The following is a 22,888-nucleotide window of genomic DNA, read 5'->3' as shown; positions in this document are numbered from 1 at the left end:
CCTGAAAGCCTCGCATAAAAATTATTAACAATAACATTACGGGGGAGCTCATGAATGGGACATTTGAGCATTAGTGACTTTAATCTCCCCCACGCTTGAGAAATACTCTCTCCATCACGAGGATAAAAGTTATAAATATAATTCCTATCAATATGCACTTCATAAGGAGGATAAAATTTAGAGTAAAAGAGAGATGCAATTTCCTCCCAACCAAGAGAATGACTATTCTTCAACAATTTATACCAATGCGCCGCTTTACCAGACAGTGAAAAAGAGAATAGCTTCTTCCTTACTTCATCCATAGAGATACTGCACACTTGAATAACCCGCATAATTCATGCAAAAACAAGAATGATCTCCAGGATGGACAGTTCCATCCCCTTCATAGCGGTTATCCATAACACGTTCAATAATCTTCGTGGGTATTTTATACGGAATACTTTCAGCAGGTGGATTTAAAATATCAGAAGCATCATTAGAGTTATCGCGTATGGGAGATAAAGCATTATCAGAGCGAAATATTTCTTCCAAAGCCGAGGAGCAAAAAAGATTATTTTTATATAAACTAGCTTCCCCAAGCTTAGACTTATCCATAGCATTAGAAGTGATTGCGTTCATACCAATAACATTGCTACTAGCATGCAAATGAGGTTCCATAGGTTCTTTAATTTTCGCATCACACAATTCATGTCTTAACTCAGGAAATAAAATAAGAAGCTCATTGTTGTCCATTATGCCTAACTAGTGTAAAACAAGAAACAAAAAGATGCAATTGCAGGATCTAAAGGAAATAGCTTCGAGCACAAACACAATGGCGCCAGAAAGGTACTGTTACCTGGAACCGGAGTATGAGTGCCTTTTACCTTTCCTCCCCGGCAACGGCGCCAGAAAAGTGCTTGATGTCTACGGGAGCTTCTATTCTTGTAGACAGTGTTGGGCCTCCAAGAGCAGAGGTTTGTAGAACAGCAGCAAGTTTCCCTTAAGTGGATCACCCAAGGTTTATCGATCTCAGGGAGGAAGAGGTCAAAGATATCCCTCTCAAGCAACCCTGCAACCACAAAGCAAGAAGTCTCTTGTGTCCCCAACACACCTAATACAATAGGTGCACTAGTTCGGCGAAGAGATAGTGAGATACAAGTAATATGGATGAGTGTGAGTGGTAATAGCAATCTGAATGAAATATGGCAGCGAGCAAACATTCAACAAAACAGTAGACAAACGGAGATTCGATGCTTGGAAGCAAGGCCCAGGGATCCTGCTTTCACTAGTGGACACTCTCAACAATGATCACATAATAGGACTACTCTACACCCTCTTGTTGGATGATGAACATCATTGTGTAGGATTACACGAACCCTCAATGCCGGAGTTAACAAGCTCCACAATATTCAATGTTCATATTTAAATAACCTTAGAGTGCAAGATAGATCAACACAACCAAACCAAGTACTAACATAGCATGCACACCGTAACCTTCACACTATGAAAGGAGGAATAGATCGCATCAATACCATCATAGTAATAGTTAACTTCATAATCTACAAGAGATCACAATCATAGCATAAACCAAGTACTTCATGATGCTCACACTGCCAACATTACATCATGGAGGAGGAGTAAACTACTTTAATAACATCACTAGAGTAGCACATAGATAATATTCAACTTGATCACAAAGAGAGAGAGAGATGAACCACATAGCTACAGCGGAGCCCTCAGCCCCGGGGGTGAATTACTCCCTCCTCATCATGGAGGCAGCGATGGCGGTGAAGATGGCGGTGGAGACGGCGGTGGAGATGGCTCCGGGGGCAATTCCCCGTCCGGCGAGTGCCGGAACAGAGACTTCTGTCCCCCGAATTGGAGTTTCGCGATGTGGCGGCGCCCCTGGAGTCTTTCTGGAGTTTCGTCAAGCGGTGTCGAAGTTTTAGGTCACGACGGCTTAAATAGGCGAAGAGTCGGAGTCGGAAGAGTCCCGAGGCGACGACACCATAGGGTGGGGTGACCACCCTCCAGGCCGCGCCGGCCTATGGTGAGGAGGCCCTGGGCCTCCCCACAGCTTGCCCTTCGGCTCCGTGAGTCTTCCGGCGAAATAGAATTTCTGTAATTTTCTGGATTTTTCCGAGCAATTTGGTTTTTGGGCCTTTTACGCAATAAACGGACATAATAAACGAAAGCGCCTTTGTGGCATCTTGTTAATAGGTTAGTCCAATAAATGCCATAATATGATATAAAGTGCAAGCAAAACATGTAGGTATTGTCATAAAACAAGCATGGAACATCAGAAATTATAGATACGTTGGAGACGTATCAGTGGTCAACTCCGATCAGGCGGTGATAGGTATGCTCCAGCTACTCACTCATCCTGGCAAAGTACTTTTTGATACTGGTGCAACTACATCATTCATTTCTCAGCAATTCATCATCAAACATGGGATTAGTTGCACTAAGTTAGATACACCCATAACTATACTTTCTGCGGGGGGAACGATAGTAGTAACCCATACCAAACAAAAACAAGTCATCATGATCAATAAGTGCACGTTTGACGCGGACCTGTTCATTTTACCGATGAAGGACATTGATGTCATTCTTGGTATGAACTGGTTAGAAGCTAATGGAGCATTGATCGACTGTGTGAATAAGACGGTATCTTTGAAAAGCCCCGATGGAAGTAGAATGATCTACCAAGGCGACAAATATACACAGATTGAAGTGGAGCTACAGTTGAACAGCATGAAGGAGGTGAAGTTAGAGGATATACCTGTAGTGAATGAATTCCAGGATGTGTTTCCTGCGGAATTACCAGGTATGCCACCAGATAGGGAGATAGAATTCACTATCGACCTAATTCCAGGAACAGATCCGATTGCTAAAGCACCATATAAGATGGGGCCCAAGGAGTTGAAAGAACTTAAGGAGCAACTGGATGACTTGGAACAGAAAGGATTCATACAAGAAAGTGTTTCACCATGGGGATCACCTGTGATCTTCGTGGATAAAAGAGATGGAGGAAGAAGGATGTGCGGAGACTACAGGAATTTGAACAACGTCACAATCAAGAACAAGTATCCACTTCCAAGAATACAAGATCTATTTGATCAAGTTAGAGGCGCGGGAGTCTTTTCCAAAATTGATCTGAGATCCGGTTATCACCAGATAAAGATCAAGAAGGAAGACGTTCCGAAAACTGCCTTTGTTTCAAGGTATGGACATCATGAATACCTTGTAGTGCCTTTTGGATTAACCAATGCCCCAGCAATTTTCATGAATCTCATGAATAAGATTTTCATGTCATATCTAGACAAGTTTGTCATCATATTCATTGATGATATCTTGATCTATTCCAAAGATAAAGCCGAACATGCTGAACATCGGAGGTTAGTGTTGCAAACACTAAGGGAACATCAACTCTATGCCAAGTTTAGCAAGTGTGAATTTTGGCTAGATCAAGTGGAATTTCCTGGTCATGTCATTAGTAAAGTTGGAATAGCTGTTAACCTGAGCAAGGTAGCAGCAGTTCTAGAATGGGAAGCACCCAAGACTGTCAAGGAAATCCGAGGATTTCTAGGAATGGCAGGATACTATCGGATATTCATTGAAGGATTCTCCAAAATAGCAGGACCAATGACGAAGTTGTTAAGGAAGAACACACCATTCGTGTGGTCAGAGGAGTGTGAGAAGAGTTTTCAAACTCTAAAGGAGAAACTCACCACGGCACCGGTGTTAGCAGTTCCGGAAGTTGGCAAGGATTACACCGTGTACTGTGACGCATCCAAGCATGGATTGGGTTGCGTACTCATGCAAGACCGGAAGGTAATATCCTATGGATCGAGGCAACTCAGACCTCATGAAGTGAATTATCCCACACATGATCTAGAATTAGCAGCAGTTGTATTTGCACTCAAAACATGGAGACATTTTCTCTATGGAGCCAAGTGCGAGCTCTATACGGATCACAAGAGTCTCAAATACTTCTTCACTCAGAAGGAACTCAATATGAGGCAGAAAAGATGGCTTGAACTGATCAAGGATTATGATTTGACCATCAATTATACCCCAGGAAAGGCCAATGTTGTAGCAGATGCCTTAAGTAGGAAGAGCACTGGCGGAGTAGAACAAGAGTTATCACCGGAGTTGAGGAAGGAAATAAGTCAAGCCCAAATACAACTTTGGGAGAAGGAAGCTCATGAAGGACTATCGGTTTTGCAAGTAGCCGATGAGCTAAGTGTCAACCTAAAGAATGAGATAATGATGGGTCAGTTGGACGATCCATTCATCGTGGAGGAGATGAGAAGAATAGATGAAGGAAGACCATCAGAATTTCACCGCGGAGAATCGGGATCATTATGGTTCCAGAAGAGAATTTGTGTTCCGGATATTGCTGAAATCAAGGAAGTAATACTCCGGAAAGCCCATCAAACACCATACTCCATTCATCCGGGAAGTACAAAGATGTACATGGACCTAAAGGAGCTATTCTGGTGGAACAACATGAAGAGAGAGATAGCACAATATGTGGCGGAATGCCATACCTGCCAAAGGGTGAAGGCTGAACACCAGAGTCCGGCAGGAAAGTTACAACCTTTACCCATTCCAGAATGGAAATGGGGGGAGATAGGAATGGATTTCATCACCGGACTACCCATGACCAATAAAAAGAAGGACATGATATGGGTAATCGTGGACCGGTTGACTAAAAGTGCACACTTCTTAGCGGTAAACCAGCAGGATAAAGGAGAGAAACTCATCGATCTTTACATCAAAGAGATCGTGAGTAAACATGGAGTGCCCAAGAAGATCGTGTCGGATCGAGGATCCGTGTTCACGTCAGCATTCTGGAAGCAATTACACGAAGCTTTAGGATCCAAGTTGGATTATAGTACCGCCTATCATCCCCAGACAGGTGGACAAACCGAGAGAACCAACCAAATCCTAGAGGATATGCTTAGGGCTTGTGCCCTAGACTTCGGAGGATCATGGGAGGAGCATTTGTCACTAGCAGAGTTTTCATACAACAACAGCTATCAAAGCAGCATCAAGATGGCACCGTTTGAAGCTCTGTATGGAAGAAAGTGTAGATCACCAATATGTTGGTATGAAGCCGGAGCAAGCAAAGAGTTCAACCCTGATTATGTCAAGGAAAAGCAACAAATCATTGACATTATCAGGGATAGGCTCAAGATAGCCCAAAGCCGACAGAAGAGTTATGCCGATCAAAAGAGGAGAACTTGGGAGCCACGAGTTGGAGACATGGTATATCTTAAGGTGAGCCCGATGAAAGGCCTTCAGAGGTTTGGAGTAAAAGGAAAGCTAAGCCCTAGGTACATCGGACCTTTCAAGATTCTGAGTCAAAACCGAGGGTTAGCCTTTGAATTGGAACTACCGGGAAGATTATCTCAGGTTCACAACGTATTCCATGTGTCACAACTCAGAAAGTGTTTAAAGACCCCAGATGAGCCAGTATCACATGAAGAGCTTGAGTTACAACCAGATTTGACATACATCGAGAAGCCAGCGAAGATTCTCGAGGAAAACTGGAAACAACTCAGGAATCGAGCAATAAAGTATTGCAAGATACAATGGAAGCATCATCCCGAGAGGGAAGCCACCTGGGAAAAGGAGGAAGACCTGAGGAAAACATACCCCGAACTCTTCAGGTATTACAACCACAACTTCGGGACGAAGTTTTCTTTAAGGGGGAAAGGCTGTAATGTCCCAGGTTTAGAGACGATCGAGGGGTAGATTTTAGGAAGGGATGTGCATTGCATTGTAATTTACGGGGAAATTTCGCGCTTTTAAAACAAAACTGCATCGAAGGGGGACAGGTTTCTCTCTCGACATCCTACAGGGTTAGGGTTTCGAGAGTGCGATGAACTTGTTCCTACTTGTCTAAATTAGGGTTTTGAGAAGAGAGAAGTGAAATTGCATTGAAATCATAAATTGCATGATTGAATTACAAGTTAAGTTGTTTGAATGAATTCAAACCGCATTTGAATTTGAATTTCAAATTCAAACATCAAATGGTTATCACATAATTCAAATTAGAGATAATTTAACAAACAATTATCATTAAGCAAGATATAAGTAATACAACAAATACATTAAGCTCATTAAGGAAAACGTGAGCTTTATTGATAATCACACACATATTACATTGTCATTACAATATCCTGAATAGATAAAGGAATTTACAACACATTACAAGAATTGATGAAATAGAAATTGAAAAAAAGAAAATTACAAGTTATTCAAATGACCTAAACTACATTGTGATCTTCATGAATTCTTTGATCAAGATGATCTTGAGTTCATCTCGAGCATCTTCTTGATCCCTGCACACACACACACAAAACCAAACAAGGAATTAAGCCAAGTGGCAAAGCCACTTGGCAGGTTAGAAGAAAACTGGAATAGAGAGGATATGATCAAGCTGCCGAGCTGATCCAACCCACCAGCCCAAGTCCCAAGTCACACACACACAGGCAGCACACAAGGCCTACTGCATGTGTAACAACACACAGTGAGTCACCAGGGTAAGATGTGGTGCTGTCGACCAAAGAAGCCATGGCTGGCCATATAAAAGCTTTTCACAGCCAAAACCCTAGTCACTTGATTCATCCATCGACAGAACTGCACTGGTAAGTCACCAAGAACAGCCAAGAACACAAGAACAGCTTGAACAGCTACTACTGTTCAACACATCTTCACCACCACAGCAAATAACCAAGAAGCATCAAGCCACAGGGAGGAGCAGGGCAAGCCAAACAAACCACCAGAAGCAAAACCTCTACACCAACATCAAATTCTAGGAGCTGGAGTGAGGTATACAAATCATCATGAACAAACCAGATGGTTTTGTTCATATATAAGCATATGCACCAATCACACACAAGCAAAAGGGTGTGATACCCAATTTGTGTCATCATCTGGCTACTAAGCCATATGGTGCAAGCAAGAGTAGTAAGGCCACTAGTAAATCATCTAATGGGAACAACAGCTATGACAATCAATGCATAACTGAAGAAATCCAGCAAGAGATGAGAGCACAAGCTAGCCTAGCTACACACTTAGCACCTACAGCTATTCAGGCCATCAGACATAGACAAATCCTTGTCTATTTGATTTCAACATCAAGGGCTACTGGCAATCCAATAAATGGATCACCCAGAAAGTATTTAGTGAGCCACAACAAGCCAACAAGAGGGGAGCTACCCTAGGGCAGCATATGATTACTGCCAGGGTCACCTCAACCACTAAAACAGCCAAACCGCCAAGCCAAGCACAAATATCATCACCCAGATTGGGTTCAAAGTGGAGCTAGGGTCCCCAACTAATGTTGGCATCCCTCTAGCTCAATCAAACTAAATATAAGAGTCATCACTGCAAGCAGTTCATCTCATTTATCCAATAAACAAGGACAAGCTATACAGATAAATGAAAGTCATAGATCACCAGTAACTGGAACACTTACACATGATCCAATTGGTCACTGCAAGCAATAGAAATTGCTTGAGCCAACCACAGCACACACCAGCACAAGGCATGGTGATGCACAGTCACCAGAATAAGCCCAGACAGGCATAGGCAGTAAATACAGCAAGCATTGATCAAGCAGCTGATGATCACTGGATCACCAGAGCTTGCTAAAGCATGCTAGAACCCAATTCTAGTATCACATTGACCATATAAAATTAAACAAACACTTTACATAATGAATTGCATCACAGATAAGCAAATGAGCTAAACATAATTATATCCAAACAGCACACCATCACTGGATGGTGCTGCCTAGCCAACAAACAGATTCTATTGAGCATTTCCAGGTATTTTAGCACAAGGGATAGCACACCAGGAGCACTGGCTCTTGCAAAATGGCAAGAATTACACACAGTAATTAAGCCAGAGCAATGAATTGAATACATTTGAGGATCTAGCAGTAGTAGCATCAAGAACAGAGTCACAGAGATAGTTTCAAGCAAGAAATGCAAGCTTAAGCAAGCACATGGCTTTAGAAGAATTGCACAAGCAACACAAGCAGCACATCAGCATGGGCTTCACACAACGACACGGGCATAGCGCAGCGGCGCCTTAGCACACAGAGCGAGCATCATGGCGGCTGCGAAGAGCACAACAGCTCTTGTGCGAGTAAGCACAAGACAACAAAGAGAGCTAGCGAGAGGAAGAAGAACGAGGCACGAGAGGAGGAGCGAGAAGAGGCGCACTTACTTGGAGCCGAGCAGAACGGTGGCGCCATGGCGGCCACGGCGGCGGCGCCGAAGCACGGCGGCGCCAGGCCAAGCCAGGCCATGGTGGTGCCGCGGCAGCTCGCGCACACGATGGCGAGGCCACGGCGGCGCCACGGCTCCAGGAACGTCGGTGGCGACGAGATCGCCGTGGATCTCCACGGTCAGACGAGCAGAAGGGTTGGGGGTGACACGAAGAGGCGACGAAGAGCAAATCGGCGTGGTGGATCTGAAGCGCCGTCGAACGGTGGTTCAGACGCACCCCATCTGGCCGACAGCGATGGCCGGAGTCGGCCGGAAAAATTCGGCGAAGGGGCGGCGACGCGCGCGTCGCCAGAGCCCAAGGATTAGGGTTCGTGAGGGAGAGAGAGAGGGGAAGTGAGGGCGACCGAGTGGGCCGGACCAGGCCAACTGGGTTGAGCCCAACCCACTCAGGTTCACCCTGACAGGTGGGCCCGAGGGCAATTTGGGCATTTTCCAAAATACCATTTAAGTGAGGATTTCAAAGAATTTTAGAAAATAAAATATGGCTCTAAAAAAATAATTAAAAATATGAAAATCAATCAGCATAAAATTCTCTATCCAAATAAAATATCAAAGAGAATTTTTGAAGATAATTAAGAATAAGTCTTAATTTGATGAATTAAATAATGAATTAAATTACACATATTATTTTCAATAAAGAAAATAAGTCCATTAATGTAATTGGACTATAAAAACACCTTGACAATATTTCAAGGTTGTATTTACCCTAAATAGAGAACCTCCAAATTATTCTTAGTAAATACCTCTCACAAAAAATGATAAGACATCGGAAAGGGGGGAAACAAACCCTAAAAATGGAAAGCATGCATAATTGCTTCTTTAACCATTGCCCTTATCGGACAATGATGCTATTTTTCAGAGACAGAGGACAAGGGTCAGTCCACACCATCCAACTGCAAAACTTTGCAGTGTTCAGGCAAGTTCATCACTTGCTCATGTCATTTGAGTATTTCTATCAAATTACTTGCAAAGTACTATGGTTATCACTATTGCATAAAAACCAAAACCACTATTTTCATAACTATGAATATGACTATGTGGTGGGCAATGGAACCATGGATTGTGTTGATATGGTGGAGGTTCCATTGCAAGGGTTTATATCCATCTAGGATTAAACAACAAATGTCGTCCAGTGATTCTTGTGCCGCAATACCCGTGTTAACCATAAGATCCGGAGTGGGACGGAGTAGTCAAAAGTGTTTCCACCTCTCGTTCATCAACGGATGCTCATTACCGGGTGCACATGATCTTGCGAGACTTGATGCAGGGGTGGGAACCCGTAGAAGTCCCAACGGTAATGAGGTCTATGATGGATTGCAACTGCCGGCGTAGGAATGTATGGTAGAGCCCTGCATTGACGTCGTGGTCGGAGTCCACCCTGAAATCTATGGGAATAATGGGGCCGGCGTGGACCCAGGGTCGGAGTTTGCAGCAAAGGGTGGGTGTTCGAGGTAGCGGAGGAACATGATTGGCTAGACCTTATACCGGGCCTCACACCATAGGAAGTGTGGACGGGGAAATTGCCCGGTTGGCACCAAGGTTAAGATCTCTTATGGGTAAAGCAACACACCTCTGCAGAGTGTAAAGAACTGTGACCTGTCACTCCCTGTTCCGGGATAAGGAAGTGCGAACGCGGCCGGAAAGGAGCTCCATGAAGTTCTAGTAAACCGGTGAAGGCTGACGGACATAGCTCTTGGAAATAAAAGCAACCTCTTGAAGAAATGTTTATCAAAACTTGCATTGGTATTAGACTTTCTGGTCTAATATCGTAGCTAGTGCATTAAACACCTCTTATCTATAATGAACTTGTTGAGTACGCTCGTACTCATCCCAATCTTAAATCCCTTGCTTAGATTGTCTGAATCGTCTGGAGGAGGACTACGACAACAATGAAGGAGCCGAGATCATCGGCTATGAAGAACCAGACCTCTCTGGAGGTATCGAAGGCGTAGACTATCTCATAGTCTACGGAACCGGGGAGGCTTCCGGAGGAGAGCAAGCCTAGAATCATCTAGTAGTGGTAGTAGCCGAGCAGCATGAACTCTTAATATTTAGCTGCTCGAGAGAATAAATGTACAACTTAATGAGACATCTATATTGTAAGCTATGTTGGGTTCGCCTCGAACCCAGGAGTATCCCTCTTAGGACCCAAGAGGAGCTCCGAGACGATATATGTATGATTATTGTAATATTAAATGAATGAGTTATGGACCTGCTATGTTCTGTTGTACTACTCTGAGGGATGTAATATTTGCGGAATGGTACTTCGTGAATGTTATATCAACGACTGGCATACTACAACATGCAGTGGTATGCAGGGTCACCACAGTTGGTATCAGAGCAAAAGCTTTGACCTTAGGTTGGAACCTAGTAAATGGGACCAAACGTTCGGAGTCAAATAGGACTAGTAAAGAATTCTCTAAAAATATGGTGTATATTCAATTGAGAATACAACAATCATATCTTTTAGTGCGATAATTCTTTATTATCTCTATTATGATGCATTATTACTAATCTTATATTCTTTCTATTTCTACAGCCAACAATGGCAAGTTCACGTCCGGGACGAAACGTGAAAGTGATGGATTCCACACTTAGTGAATATGAAGGAGGACTTGCAGATATTCTACGTGCCATGTTACTTGAATTTGGGTGTGATCCCCAGATCCAAGTAAAGAAATACATGTACTACGATGGTACTGTATTGGCAAAGTGTAGGGTAGGACTGCGACTTCCCGAATCATTGGGAATGAGCGTAGTAATGCCAGCAGGTGAAGCCAGAACTATCAACACAGCCTACCATATAGTCGTTATGAGAGCCATCACAGATATTCGGGGGCATAAGACGAAAGAGCTTATGGGTTCCGAATTCACCCACATTCCTCATAATCAGGAGGAAGAGGATCCCATGCTTAACCACTACAAATATGCAAAACGCAAACCAATAGTAGCTGCAAAATACATGGATAATAGCCGCAACTTAATATCATTGCTCTTTCAGTTGAACCATCATCTGATGGGAGCAATTGATACGATGCTAGAGGAGTTTACTGAACCCAAGGAGGAGACTAGGGGGAAAGAACCTATGGAGAATGTGGTGCACACACCAGTTTACTCAGCTGGTGACTACATTAGTATTGATCCTCTTGAGCGTGAACCTACACCTGTTACACCTGGGAACTATCTGGGTAGTTCCTATGGGGGATATGAGGGCGGAGAGGAATCCGGAAACAATCAGCGTTCCGTGACTCCTATAGAAAACTCCACGGGTTGGCGTTGGGGATCTAATACTGGAACTCATAGTACTTCAGTGTATTATGACGGGGAGATGAATGAGGACGCCACGACCCAGAACCAGAGTTATCCTAGTAATGGAGGAGTTGATGGAGGGTATCCGACACAGGTTGAGTCGGATACAAATGTTGGAAACACCTATGGTGGAGCTACAGGGGAGTATACCCGATGGGTGGACTATGATGCACTTAACGACCAGTTTGTGAAAACAGCAACTGGCTCTTCGGCATCTCGTTAATAGGTTAATTCCAGAAAATGCATAAATATGACATAAAGTATGCATAAAACATGTAGATATCATCAATAATGTGGCATGGAACATAAGAAATTATCGATACGTCGGAGACGTATCACTAACGCATAGCAACAGAGGGGAACTGCAACTAACAGTTATACTCCAAGCAGGGCAAATATAATAATGATTATTAAGTGTCGCTTCTCTTGCTTCCCTATTTGGAGGTCGATGTTGCCTTCATAGCTGAAAATTCACAATGAATGAAATTAAGCTTAGATTATATGATGGCAACCTACCTAAGCAACTGTCCTTGATAACTGAGGTAATCGGATGGTATCATGATTCCCATAACATAAGAAAGACATCTAAACTTAATTTGTCTAGCATCAAGGTTTGAGGAGCAAGTAATGTTTTTGGTATCAAAATATATGTGATAATGTATTGCATAGGGAAAGAATACAAACTTCAGAATAATGCATGTGCAGAGCCTTGAAAATGTCTCCAGAGTCCCAGCTAGCTAATTATTTCGAAGATTTCTGCATTATATGGACATACATCAATGGGGACTTGTTATTCTATTTTCTTTTTGGCTAAGTTTCCAGTACTATGATGGGTTATGGCTGTCATACTTTTTAAACCTATAAGTTGGCAGTTACTATACAGATCATTGAGAGTTTGGCTTTAGAGGGGAAATCGACTCAGTTTTGCCAAGCTCATATGGCAGGCTCGGCCCGCGTATGCTCCAACCAGCTGATGCAGAGTGGGGATGGACTTGCACGCGGGCTTGTCACTGTTCTTCTTGGGCATGCACTGCTCGTGGTGCTGAACTGCCCCTACGTAGTTTCTTATTGATGCGGTAGTGGCCGCGCATGTTGGCCATCTTGTGCGGCAGCACTGACACCGGCCGCCCGGACGCCACCGACATGGAGGTCTCCCGCAGAGGTCGCGCTTTTGGCTGCATTGGCAAGTCCCCGGTACGCACCCTGGATCAAGAACCGCACGGGCGCCGTGACGCTCAGGATCAGAAAACTAAGAGAGGTCAAGAACTTGGTGCACGGTAGCAGATGCTATCAAGAACCGATAAAAAAAGTGAAGCTCGTTCACCTCCGATGGGGATTTCGGCGGATTGCGATGAAAGAATAGCCACCGCCATTTGGGGACCTGGGGCAACGACCTCCCCTCTCAGTAATGGGTTGCCGAGATTTCAAGCGGAGGAGGCACAGAATCTATTAAACAAAAGAACAAAGAAAGCATACTTCAGTTCGGTATGCATAGCGGATAATAATGCACAGAGGTAGAAAAATAGTCATGCTCAAGAATATAACTGGAAGCGAAATTATAGCTAGAACACTTACACAAACTTGCCGAGAACATGTGGAATTAGATCAGTCTCCGGAAAATCCTCAATGAAGTCACTCGACATGAACGTCCGGGTAGAGCAGGAGAACCACTGGGCAGTGGAGCACCACAGCTGATACAGCTTCGGCTTGTTTACTCAAGTGAGCTCCTGGAACGCTGCCTTCCTCAGCCTCAGCCCTCAGCTTCTCCTCTGTAGAGCAGTAGCTAGATCCTATATGCATCTAACTCAATCAATTACACATACAGCAATAAGGCAATGCTGAACTCCTAATTTGGAACAAAAGACACCTTTGCTGTGTAGACGGCATGGTTAACCTTGTCCCTTTGATGGAATTGCTCGCGAGAAGTTTCTTTGGCTCCTCCTGCTCGAACCCCCGCCGGGAGAAGGACTCCGCCTCTGTCAACAAGTCGAGAACAAGCGCGGCCTTCGCCACCGGGTAGTGCGCCTACGTACACAAATCCGCACATTAAGGGAGCCCCCCTACACCAAATCTGACGATTAAGTGAGGGTAACGTGCGTGCGGTTGGCGAGGAGGATGGAACTGTCGGGGTTCAGGAGGGAGAGGGCACCCATCTGGTTGATGGCCTTGGTGTACTCGCGCGCTGCCGACTCCTTGAAGGTGAAGTGCTTGTGGCCCATCTCGACGAACAGGTTGCCCTCCTCCTTGTACTCGTCAGCCGCCGACTCCTTGAAGGCGGCGTGCCTTCCAGGTCGGCCTTCTCGCCCTCCATCAGGGGCTCCCGATCCGGGATCCATCAGCAAAGGGGATGTGATGGGGAAGGCCCCAGAGGAGGTGTTGGGCGGATGCGCCGTTCAATCGGGGAAGACGATGCGAGGAGAGACGGAGACGTGTAGACGGGAAAATGGCGGTGGGAAGGCTGCTGGGGCGGAGGAGGGGTGGCGGCGGCGGCACCTTTGCAACGGGAGTAGGTCGGGGCGTTGCTTCCCCTTTCTCTTGCATGGCATATTCTGAACCGATATCTTTTGACTTATCGGTGGCACGGAAGAGTAATTAGGTAGCCACGATGTACCTACATCCATCATGTATCGCCGGATTTTGATCAAACGAACATCAGGCTCCCAATGACGACCAACAAAGTGCGTTGAGTGTCAAACGACCAACTCCCATTTAATAGTAAAGATGAGCTGAACTTGCAACTACTCATGGTATCAAAGATCTTATTTTCTAAGAGATCTTAGCTTAGAAAGGACACTCTACTCTTTCTTTTTTATATTTTCTCCGACTAATAAAAATCCTACGTCCTGGCCCCTTGACACGCCGAGTGCCTATCTGAGAGGCCAAAATGCCCGAACAGATCGAGCGGCGCCAACGCCGGGTGAAGGCCGAAACGGTCGCCCCAATGCACCGCGGACCCACTTCCACGTGACGCATCCATCCGTCTCCGAAGTCGTCGAACCAAGCAGGCCGGCCGCGTTTCTCTCTCCTATTCTATTCGGCGCCCATCGAGACGTCGTAGGCGACGCGAATCACGGCGACCGAGCCGAACGGCGGCTAGCCGAAACCTCGTCTGGCACGGCACGGCACCCGCGCCGCGTGGGCTTCTTTCTTTGCCCAGTCCGTCCGCGCCCCGCTCCGATCCGCTCCGCGACGTGCCGCGCCGGCCAACCGTGCCTTCCGAATTTATCTCCGCTCCACCACCCGCCCGCCCCCGCCCGCCGGTCAGTCAAACTCGTCCCCACCCATCCAACGGCGGCCGTTCCTCCCCCCAAGAGTATGCCTCCCTCTCCCGCTCGGTCACGGCCCACGGGCCGGCGCTCCCCCGCCTCGCCGCCCGTCCGCTCCCCTCCTCCTCCCCTCTTTTATTCCCCTCCCCTCCCCTCCTCGTCGCCAGCCGCCCCCGACTCGCATCCATCCATCTAACCTCCCACCTCTCCCCCCTCCCGAGATCCACCAGCCATGGACGGCAAGCTGCCGCCGCCCAACCCCAACCTGCCGTACCGGGAGGACTGCTGGAGCGAGGGCGAGACCGCCGCGCTCGTCGACGCCTGGGGCTCGCGCTACATCGACCTCAACCGCGGCAGCCTGCGCCAGCCGCAGTGGCGGGAGGTCGCCGACGCCGTCAACACGCGCCCGGGCGCCTCCGCGCGCCGCCGGCCCCCGCGCACCGACATCCAGTGCAAGAACCGCGTCGACACCCTCAAAAAAAAATACAAGACCGAGCGCGCGCGCGGGGCGCCCTCGCCATGGCTCTTCTACCGCCAGCTCGACATCCTCGTCGGCCCCACCCTCTCCGCCGCCGCCAACGCCAAGAAGCCCTCCCCGCCCCGCGGTGGCGGCCTCGCCATGCTCCGCAGGCGCCCCTCCCCCTCCCCCTCCCCCTCCCCGCCCTCGCCCATGCCGCACATGTCCGCGCTCCCCATGACCAACAGCCGCCGCGGCGGGTCCGCCAACCTACCCGCCGCCGACGTCGTCTTCGACCGCCACAAGGCCGCCGCAGCAGCCGCCGCCGCCGATTACGACTCGGACGACGACGCTCCCTACAACAACAACAACAACAACTACCGCAACAACGACGACGACGAGGAGGAGGGCTCCCAGCAATCGGCCTCCCGCTCCGGCGGCAACGCTGCCGCGCCTCTTGCCAGCACCAAAAGGAAGAGGGGCGGCGGGTTTGGGGAGCTGGCCATGGCGATGGAGACCTTCGCCGACATGTACGAGCGCATGGAGGCCGCCAAGCAGAGGCACGCCGAGGAGATGGAGAAGCAGCGGATCAACTTCCTCAAGGACCTCGAGCTCAAGCGGATGCAGGCCTTCGTCGACATGCAGCTGCAGCTCTCAAGGGTGAAGCACGCAAAGAACGGGGCCTCCGAGATGCTCATGTCTCTCGCTGCGCTGCCATTCCTCAGCAACCCTGCTTACCTATGATGGTGATGATATACTAGCGGCAACAAGAGTTTGTTTAGGTAACAACTCTTCTTTTCAGGTTCTGTTTACCATATATATACACTCCTCCCTAGTCCTAGTGGATTGATGATGTGTTTTCATATTGTATTGCCTTCTGTGGAACCCATTGAAGATGTTCTGATATGCTTAAATTTCACAATCCATGGTTTATGTATGTGCTCTTAGATGGATGTTCACCAATTTTGACCATGTTATTAGAAATCGAGCTTACCTTATTTCGGCATGCCATGCTTATGTTATTTGGCAGCATGTAATCACCCATGTCATTTGACAATTTTGCATAATTATAGCAAGCTAGGAGATATTTGTCAAATTATAAACCCTGGGTACTAGTTTCTTTATTTGTTGGTATATGGCATGTCCTCTTTCTACTAGGCAAGGAAACAATAACAATGCAAGCTATGAGATAATAGTCAAATTACAGATCCTCTGACATTGGGTACTAGTTTCTTTATTTGGTGATATTAGTACTCCCATCTTTCTAGTTGGTAAGGAAACAATAACAAGCATCCTATCTTCTGTTTGCTGGTCAAATTATGTTATAAGTTCCTCTTTTATTTGATTTTTGATGAATTCAAAAGTCTACTCTATCTGTTTGCCTCTTTAGAATTTGTGGCATTAGCATTGTCCTGGACGGAATGCTCAAAATATTTTTTCTGGTCTTATGCTAACTTGATGTTGAGTTTTTGGGTTGGTTCTAAACTGTGGCATCTGAACATGTTCTCTTATACTGGGGTTTATGCTTAATTTTTTTTAGCTTGTCATGAACTAAAATTGCTAGTTATAAAGTTTCACATGGTAGAATGTTATGATTTCTCACTACCATGCATATGTGTGTTTTCTTTCCATTCTTATGCTTAGCAGCTTTGATTGTGTGATACGGTAGAATTGTTTATTTCTTGTAATGCTGGCCTTCTTTAGGTGTTTGGCAATGTTTTATTATCTGTTTGTTTATCGTTACAGTTCATTGAGCTGCTTGATGGACTTTTCTGCTACCATTGTGAGGGCCTATCAACTCTTATCAGAGCCAATATGGGCCATTTGCATAATTCTCAAATTGATAACCAGTGTCCAGACTTCAAAATCTAGAATACTTTGCTTATAGCTGACTTCCATCTATCTTGTGAGTATGGCTGTCCTAGTATTTTTTTTCTGTGAAGCCCTCTTGTCACTTGATCTGGTGATGATAGAACTCAGTGTGTACCTCGAGAAACATGCTGGAGTTATGGTGTTTGCATGCGGAACTGTCTTATGAAAAATTCACGAGAAAATTAATTTGTGTGTGAGGCTGTTCGCTTGCATCAAATATCAAATATTTCCAAATTGGTCGTCCATGGGTGCTGATTATAGTGTCCACTCTCGATAGTAAATAGATGTTCTTGTGATGATCATAGCTTCTAGCTTTATTATGTACTGATATATTTGTTTCTGTTTTTCCAGATTTCTTGCAGTTAAGCAGGGTATGATGCTGCTCTTTCATGAAGATCTAGGTTCATTGGTAGTTTTGGTGTATATGCAATGGAGTCCGGTAGTGTAAAACAATGCTTCTGTTCCAGCCAAGAGCCTGGTTTACCCACTTTTTCTGGAATATTAATTCCTACGGCCTTTTGTCTTGTAATGTGAAGAGACATTTTTTTGTTCAACTTTTCTTTTCAGTTAACATCACTTACATGGTCTGTAACTAAAATTCTGAGTATGAATCAGTTCAAGCTAAGCTGATCTGATGCTTTTCACGTCTTCTTGTTACTTTCTTTCATCTATATATGAACTCTACGCACAGCTAATTATTGATCTAAAGCTTTTCACGTCTTGCTGTTATTTTCTTTCATCTATATACGAACTTTAAGCACAGCTAATTAGTGACTTGGAAGTACTCCCTTTGTCTTTATTTACTTTGCATTTTGGGTTTAGTTAAAGTCAAATTATGTAAAGTTTGATAAACAAATAAGAAAATATCAATATTTATAACATACTAAATGCATATCTAATATAAAAATCTATTTTATGATGGCTTTAATACAATTAATTGTATTATGCAGATGTTGATATTTTTCTTAAATATTTTGTTAAATTTTACAAGATTTGACTTCAGATAAACCCATAAATCCATGGCTATCGTCTGGTGCAAGAAATCTAAAATGGATCTTCTTTGATACTAGAGCCAACAAATCTAAAATGGATCTTCTTTGATACTAGAGGCAGCAAATCTAAAATGTATCTTCTTTGATACTAGATCCACACTTATATATGATTTCAGGACGATCTTTGTTGTTTCTGTGTTTTTTATTTTCTTTGACCAGGTTCTGTGTATTGTAAGTTTTATCAATAAAGTCAGACCCTTCACTAAAAAAAATGTTAATCCGCTTAATTGCACTTGAAATATGGCACCAAACTTTGTAAGGATAAACTAAAACTAATACACAAAGTAATTTGAAATGTTGGAAGAACAACAGACAAAGGAAAATCAGACAAAAGGTCACAAGGGAAGGAAAAGTATATGTAATTCCATTTCCACTTTAAAAATGTCTTCATTTATAGTTCCCCCAATTCAAACTATTTCATATACAAGTTTGGTCAAAAACTACCTTTACAAACTTTAACCAACTGTATATATAAAAGTAAATTAACCCTACAAAGGAGAGTAATTTCAAATATTGGGAGCAGATCGGTCACAAGGGAGAGCAGTCAATACTTCCAAAGTGGACAGAGGTCACAAGGGAAGCAAAAGTATAAAAGCTTTCTATTTCGGGCCAGACACCTCTATTCACCGCGCACCGAGCTCCTCGTCTGCCCGAAAACCAAAATCAAGAAAGCCAGGAACCACGCCCTCCTCCTAGACTCCTCCGCCTCCTCTTCCCCACCCGCTGGATTTGAGCTCTTGCCCTAGAGCATTTCCGCTTCCCTCTCCCTTGGTTCATCTGCTGAAGGTATGCCTGAATCCGGATGATTTCTCCCTTCGCTGTTCTCTCCCCTTTTCTCTCCATCAGATTGTTTTCTCGTAATGTTCTTTCTGTCGATTTGTTGAGGAGCAAGATCAGTCAAATCTTGAATTTCTACCCCACGCCGACAGTTTCTTGCGCTTCTTCGTACCGATACCAGAAACTGGGAGGAAGTTGCCTATTTTGGCCTGAACATAAGTTGTGAGATGCTGTCCTGGTATGCTGACCCAGTTTTTTTTTGCAGGAAATGGTGGAGGTGGTGGATTTGGTGTCGTCAGACTCGGAGGAGGAGGCGTGCGTGCACTCGCCTGACCGGAAGCGTCCTGCCTGGGAGGCAGCAGATCCATCCCGCGGCCCCGGGAGTTCCTGCGCGAGAATTCCTGAGCACACAAGCCGAATGGCGAGGAAAGACAAGGAGAAGTTGGACGAGGGGGGGAGCGCGTGGGAAGCAGGAGCTCCTCCGCTCACGAACTCGGAACCTTGGTGGGATTCATGGGGTGCAGGGAGAAAGGAAGAACGACCAAACAACAAAGATGCGGTCGCGATGCCTGGACCGAGCTCTATGGACATTCCTGATTTTCTCAAGGAAGACAGTAGCGCGTGGCTGTCCAGGATCAAGGGCCTCCATTTCCCACTTCCTGACGCGAACCAGTTGAAAGCCAGGCAAATTGAGTCGGACGAGGTGCTCGCCCTCAAGCTCCAGGAGCAGTTTAACGAGGAGCAGTCTGGTTCACAGGAGGTTGTTTCTCTTAATTATTTCTTAATCCTTTTGTGTCCTTCCAAACATAAGTGCAGGCTTATAGTTGTTTCTTCTACCTGTATGTTATCGGCTTCTGATGATTCACTACTGATGTAAGTGTACTTAACAGCTCGCTCGTTGCTGTCTTGCTGACATCTTGCAGGTTGATGCAAATCTAGCCTGGAGATTGCAAGCTGAAGTCGAAGCTGCGCGTGCCAGAATTGCTGCCCGAGAGGGCCAATCTAGTTCTGTAAGTTGCCTCGGTGGCTTGATGCATCTGTTGTGGGGATTGCTTACTTAAAACTGTTGCAACAATCATGTTGTCATCTTTTGTGAATAGCGACATGGTTACAGTTATGACTTATGACCTGATATGTTTATCCTCATTGCCCTCGGTTAAGTTTGGGGAAACCGTATGTACCTTCTTTGTTTCATTGATGGAGCCTCGGCTCTTTGCAAATCAGGTAGCTGAAATTCAACAAAATTAGCAGGACATCATATCTGCCTGTAAGCTGTAAGCACTTAGAACCTGTTGCTGGGGAACTTAACTTAACACAATACTCAGAACTAGAGTAAAGATAAGCTATGTGTATTAGAACAAGTTTAAAACATAATTATCCCCTGTGCTCTTACTCTTGAGCTCTTGAGTTTTGTGTTCTTGACTTGTATTTCAACTTCATAATTGTGTATTTCCCTGCTGCCACCTATTGGCTATGCCATTCCTTCCGTTGATTACTTTCCTCATTTATCTGCATCCACATCATTTCTTTTCTATGAAAATAAGAAGCGTACTTTTGTCCTCAGAGCCAGAGGGACCGTTCCATGGCGCACTTGTATTCTTATGGCTCGCGCTCGCCGGTTCAAAGTTCTACTTCATGGACATCTAGTCACAATGCGGCCCCAATGTCAAACAGAAGGTGGTTACCAAGAAACTCCAACGGACCAGAATTGGAGCAACAAAATGTGGGACTCCTTAATAAGATTTTTTTTTTTGAGCTTCACTTATCCGTGCACTGACACTTGCTCTTTCTCAGATGATTATCTCTCAGTTGACCAAAGGATGCTTCGGACAGGAAAAAATGGATATAGATATGGTTAGTCTTTACCCTGTATTCAAAACATCATCCTACTTTGGAATATCGAGGGGCCTTTCTATAGTTGGCTACTTGTCCCTCTTGTTCACTTATCATGTACAAGCAGCCTGTGAAAACCTCAATATTCATGCTTCTTGCTTTTTACTGGTTTTAACAACAGAAGTATGCATGCTCCCAGTCCCATTTACCCCAACAATACATTTGATTAATGAACGCACATACAATTTGTCTCCCAGTAATTAATAATAAATGGCATGTTTTGAGTACTTAATTTTTTCTTGGGGTGGTGCACTAAAGCAAAAAAATCTTTCCAACCCTTATCTGATCAAGCCACGTCAACAAAAGAGGTCAAATTTTCCCTAATAATCCATGTAATATATATTTAAGTGTTGATGTGGCAACAATCATGTTATGGGCTTCATTCAGTGTAAGGAAAGAGGGGATTGGAGGAGTGAGTGCGTCTGAGAAGAAGTGCCAGATATTAGGAAAGCTTATTCTTTGGTTGTTTTCTGGATTACATGTAGATACCGATCAACTAATCAGCTCATTATTCTTATCCGGAGCTCAACTACTAGCTGGACAAACTAACAATTAACTAATTCTGGAAGGCACACAATTAGTAGGCAATGACAATTATCAACTCATTGTACCCTTAACGGGGATACCTTGTAACATATTCAACATGTATACCTGAACTAACTTGTCTCCCGATGTGCCTGTCTTACTGCCTTACTTAATTCACACCACCATGTTTGCTGGCATAGCATGTAACCCTGAAATGATCATGATTTTTTTGTTTTGAAAAATGTAGAGAATGGCCATACTGGACTCACTCCATGAAGCCCTTGAAAGCTGTGAGGACACATTAGCTCTAGAATCCGATGAGTAAGTGCAAACTGTTTTAATCCTATTTTCTTCCAGGCAATGCAATGTTCGATGAGCTATTTCCATCCTAAATTTTTTGCTTCCTTTTTCATGCATATCTATTCTCAGTTTCTGACTAATTAATTTCTTGTTTGTCACACATATTAGTGATGATTATGAGAATCTCATAGCACTTGATGACAACAACCATCACAAAGGAGCTGCTGACAGCGAAATTGACAGCCTACCACTATCTGTAGTTGAGGTCTGTATTAAGTTTCTTACTCAAAGTTGAATTTGCAGTATTTTTTGTGTTTGGAAGAGCTAATTCGCCTCCCCACTTTCCATTGTCAGGGAGGAAGTTGCTGCGATGAGCTCTGTCCTGTATGCCTCGATTGCCCTGCTGAGGGTGCTTTCGTCCGGCATCTCCCGTGCGCTCACAAGTTTCACAAAGAGGTACACATGGAATCTATGTAGCGGAACTGTTCCAGGTTCTAAATCTTCATTTTAACATCCTTTCGTTGTCTGATGTTCTTCCACAGTGCATCGACACGTGGCTTAGGATGAGGACTTCATGCCCAGTGTGCAAATCCAATGTATTCTGACTCGACGGCGCTCCAACTGTTGTCTGGATAGCATGCAGAATAGATTAGGAAGCATTTCCTGGTGCTGTAGTGCGGAAACAACCTCGTAATGTTGTGTCACATTATGCTGGGTGGCTCTCTCTGAACAGAGAGTATTTGAACGTTGCATAGCATCCCTCTCTCTGGCTGGCTGTGAGAAACAGGGCATCACAAGTCTTGTGTTCCTTTTTTTGCTGCAATTTTTTGTGTAGGGGGCGATGTATGATATGGCTTTGATTTCCATGCCATGTGTTCCATTGTTTGACCCTGTTATGTATATAATCAGAGAGAGGTGAGAGGCTTATTCTGTTGCAGACTTTTAATCCATCGGTTCTGGAGATACATCTTGTTTTGTAGTTCTTCAGTTGGAAGCATCCGACCTGGTTCTATGTTGGTTTTCTTCAGTAATTTGTTGCGTACACTGTCATGCCTGACAATTATAAGTTTGAACTTTGAACCAGTAATTTGTTCTGAATTTCGTTTACTGTCAGCTGCAACCTTGTCCTACATACACCTGAGAGCAAAA

At 44.8% G+C, this 22,888-nt stretch overlaps 2 protein-coding genes and 1 pseudogene across 2 annotated transcripts; 2 read left to right on the top strand and 1 right to left on the bottom strand.

The window, feature by feature from the left end:
* Nucleotides 1-13,168: 13,168 nt before the first annotated feature.
* Nucleotides 13,169-13,981, bottom strand: LOC127339792 (uncharacterized; annotated as a pseudogene).
* Nucleotides 13,982-14,886: 905 nt separating this feature from the next.
* On the top strand, nucleotides 14,887-17,836 carry LOC127343300 (uncharacterized). Its single transcript, XM_051369418.2, has 2 exons — nucleotides 14,887-16,102; nucleotides 17,544-17,836. Exon 1 carries the CDS (start codon nucleotides 15,096-15,098, stop codon nucleotides 16,062-16,064), a length of 969 nt encoding a protein of 322 aa, XP_051225378.1. The 5' UTR covers nucleotides 14,887-15,095; the 3' UTR covers nucleotides 16,065-16,102; nucleotides 17,544-17,836.
* Nucleotides 17,837-18,855: 1,019 nt separating this feature from the next.
* LOC127343297 (uncharacterized) lies at nucleotides 18,856-22,676 on the top strand. The gene is made up of 9 exons (XM_051369415.2): nucleotides 18,856-19,030; nucleotides 19,287-19,781; nucleotides 19,945-20,031; nucleotides 20,586-20,744; nucleotides 20,816-20,875; nucleotides 21,687-21,760; nucleotides 21,908-22,004; nucleotides 22,094-22,195; nucleotides 22,282-22,676. Exons 2-9 carry the CDS (start codon nucleotides 19,290-19,292, stop codon nucleotides 22,342-22,344), a joined length of 1,134 nt encoding a protein of 377 aa, XP_051225375.1. The 5' UTR covers nucleotides 18,856-19,030; nucleotides 19,287-19,289; the 3' UTR covers nucleotides 22,345-22,676.
* Nucleotides 22,677-22,888: the final 212 nt, after the last annotated feature.

The sequence above is a fragment of the Lolium perenne genome, chromosome 3 (genome assembly GCF_019359855.2).
Source record: "Lolium perenne isolate Kyuss_39 chromosome 3, Kyuss_2.0, whole genome shotgun sequence".
Taxonomy (NCBI): Eukaryota; Viridiplantae; Streptophyta; class Magnoliopsida; order Poales; family Poaceae; genus Lolium; species Lolium perenne.
The sequence above is the reverse complement of the archived record's forward strand: the minus strand, read 5'-3'. Positions and strand labels throughout refer to the sequence as shown.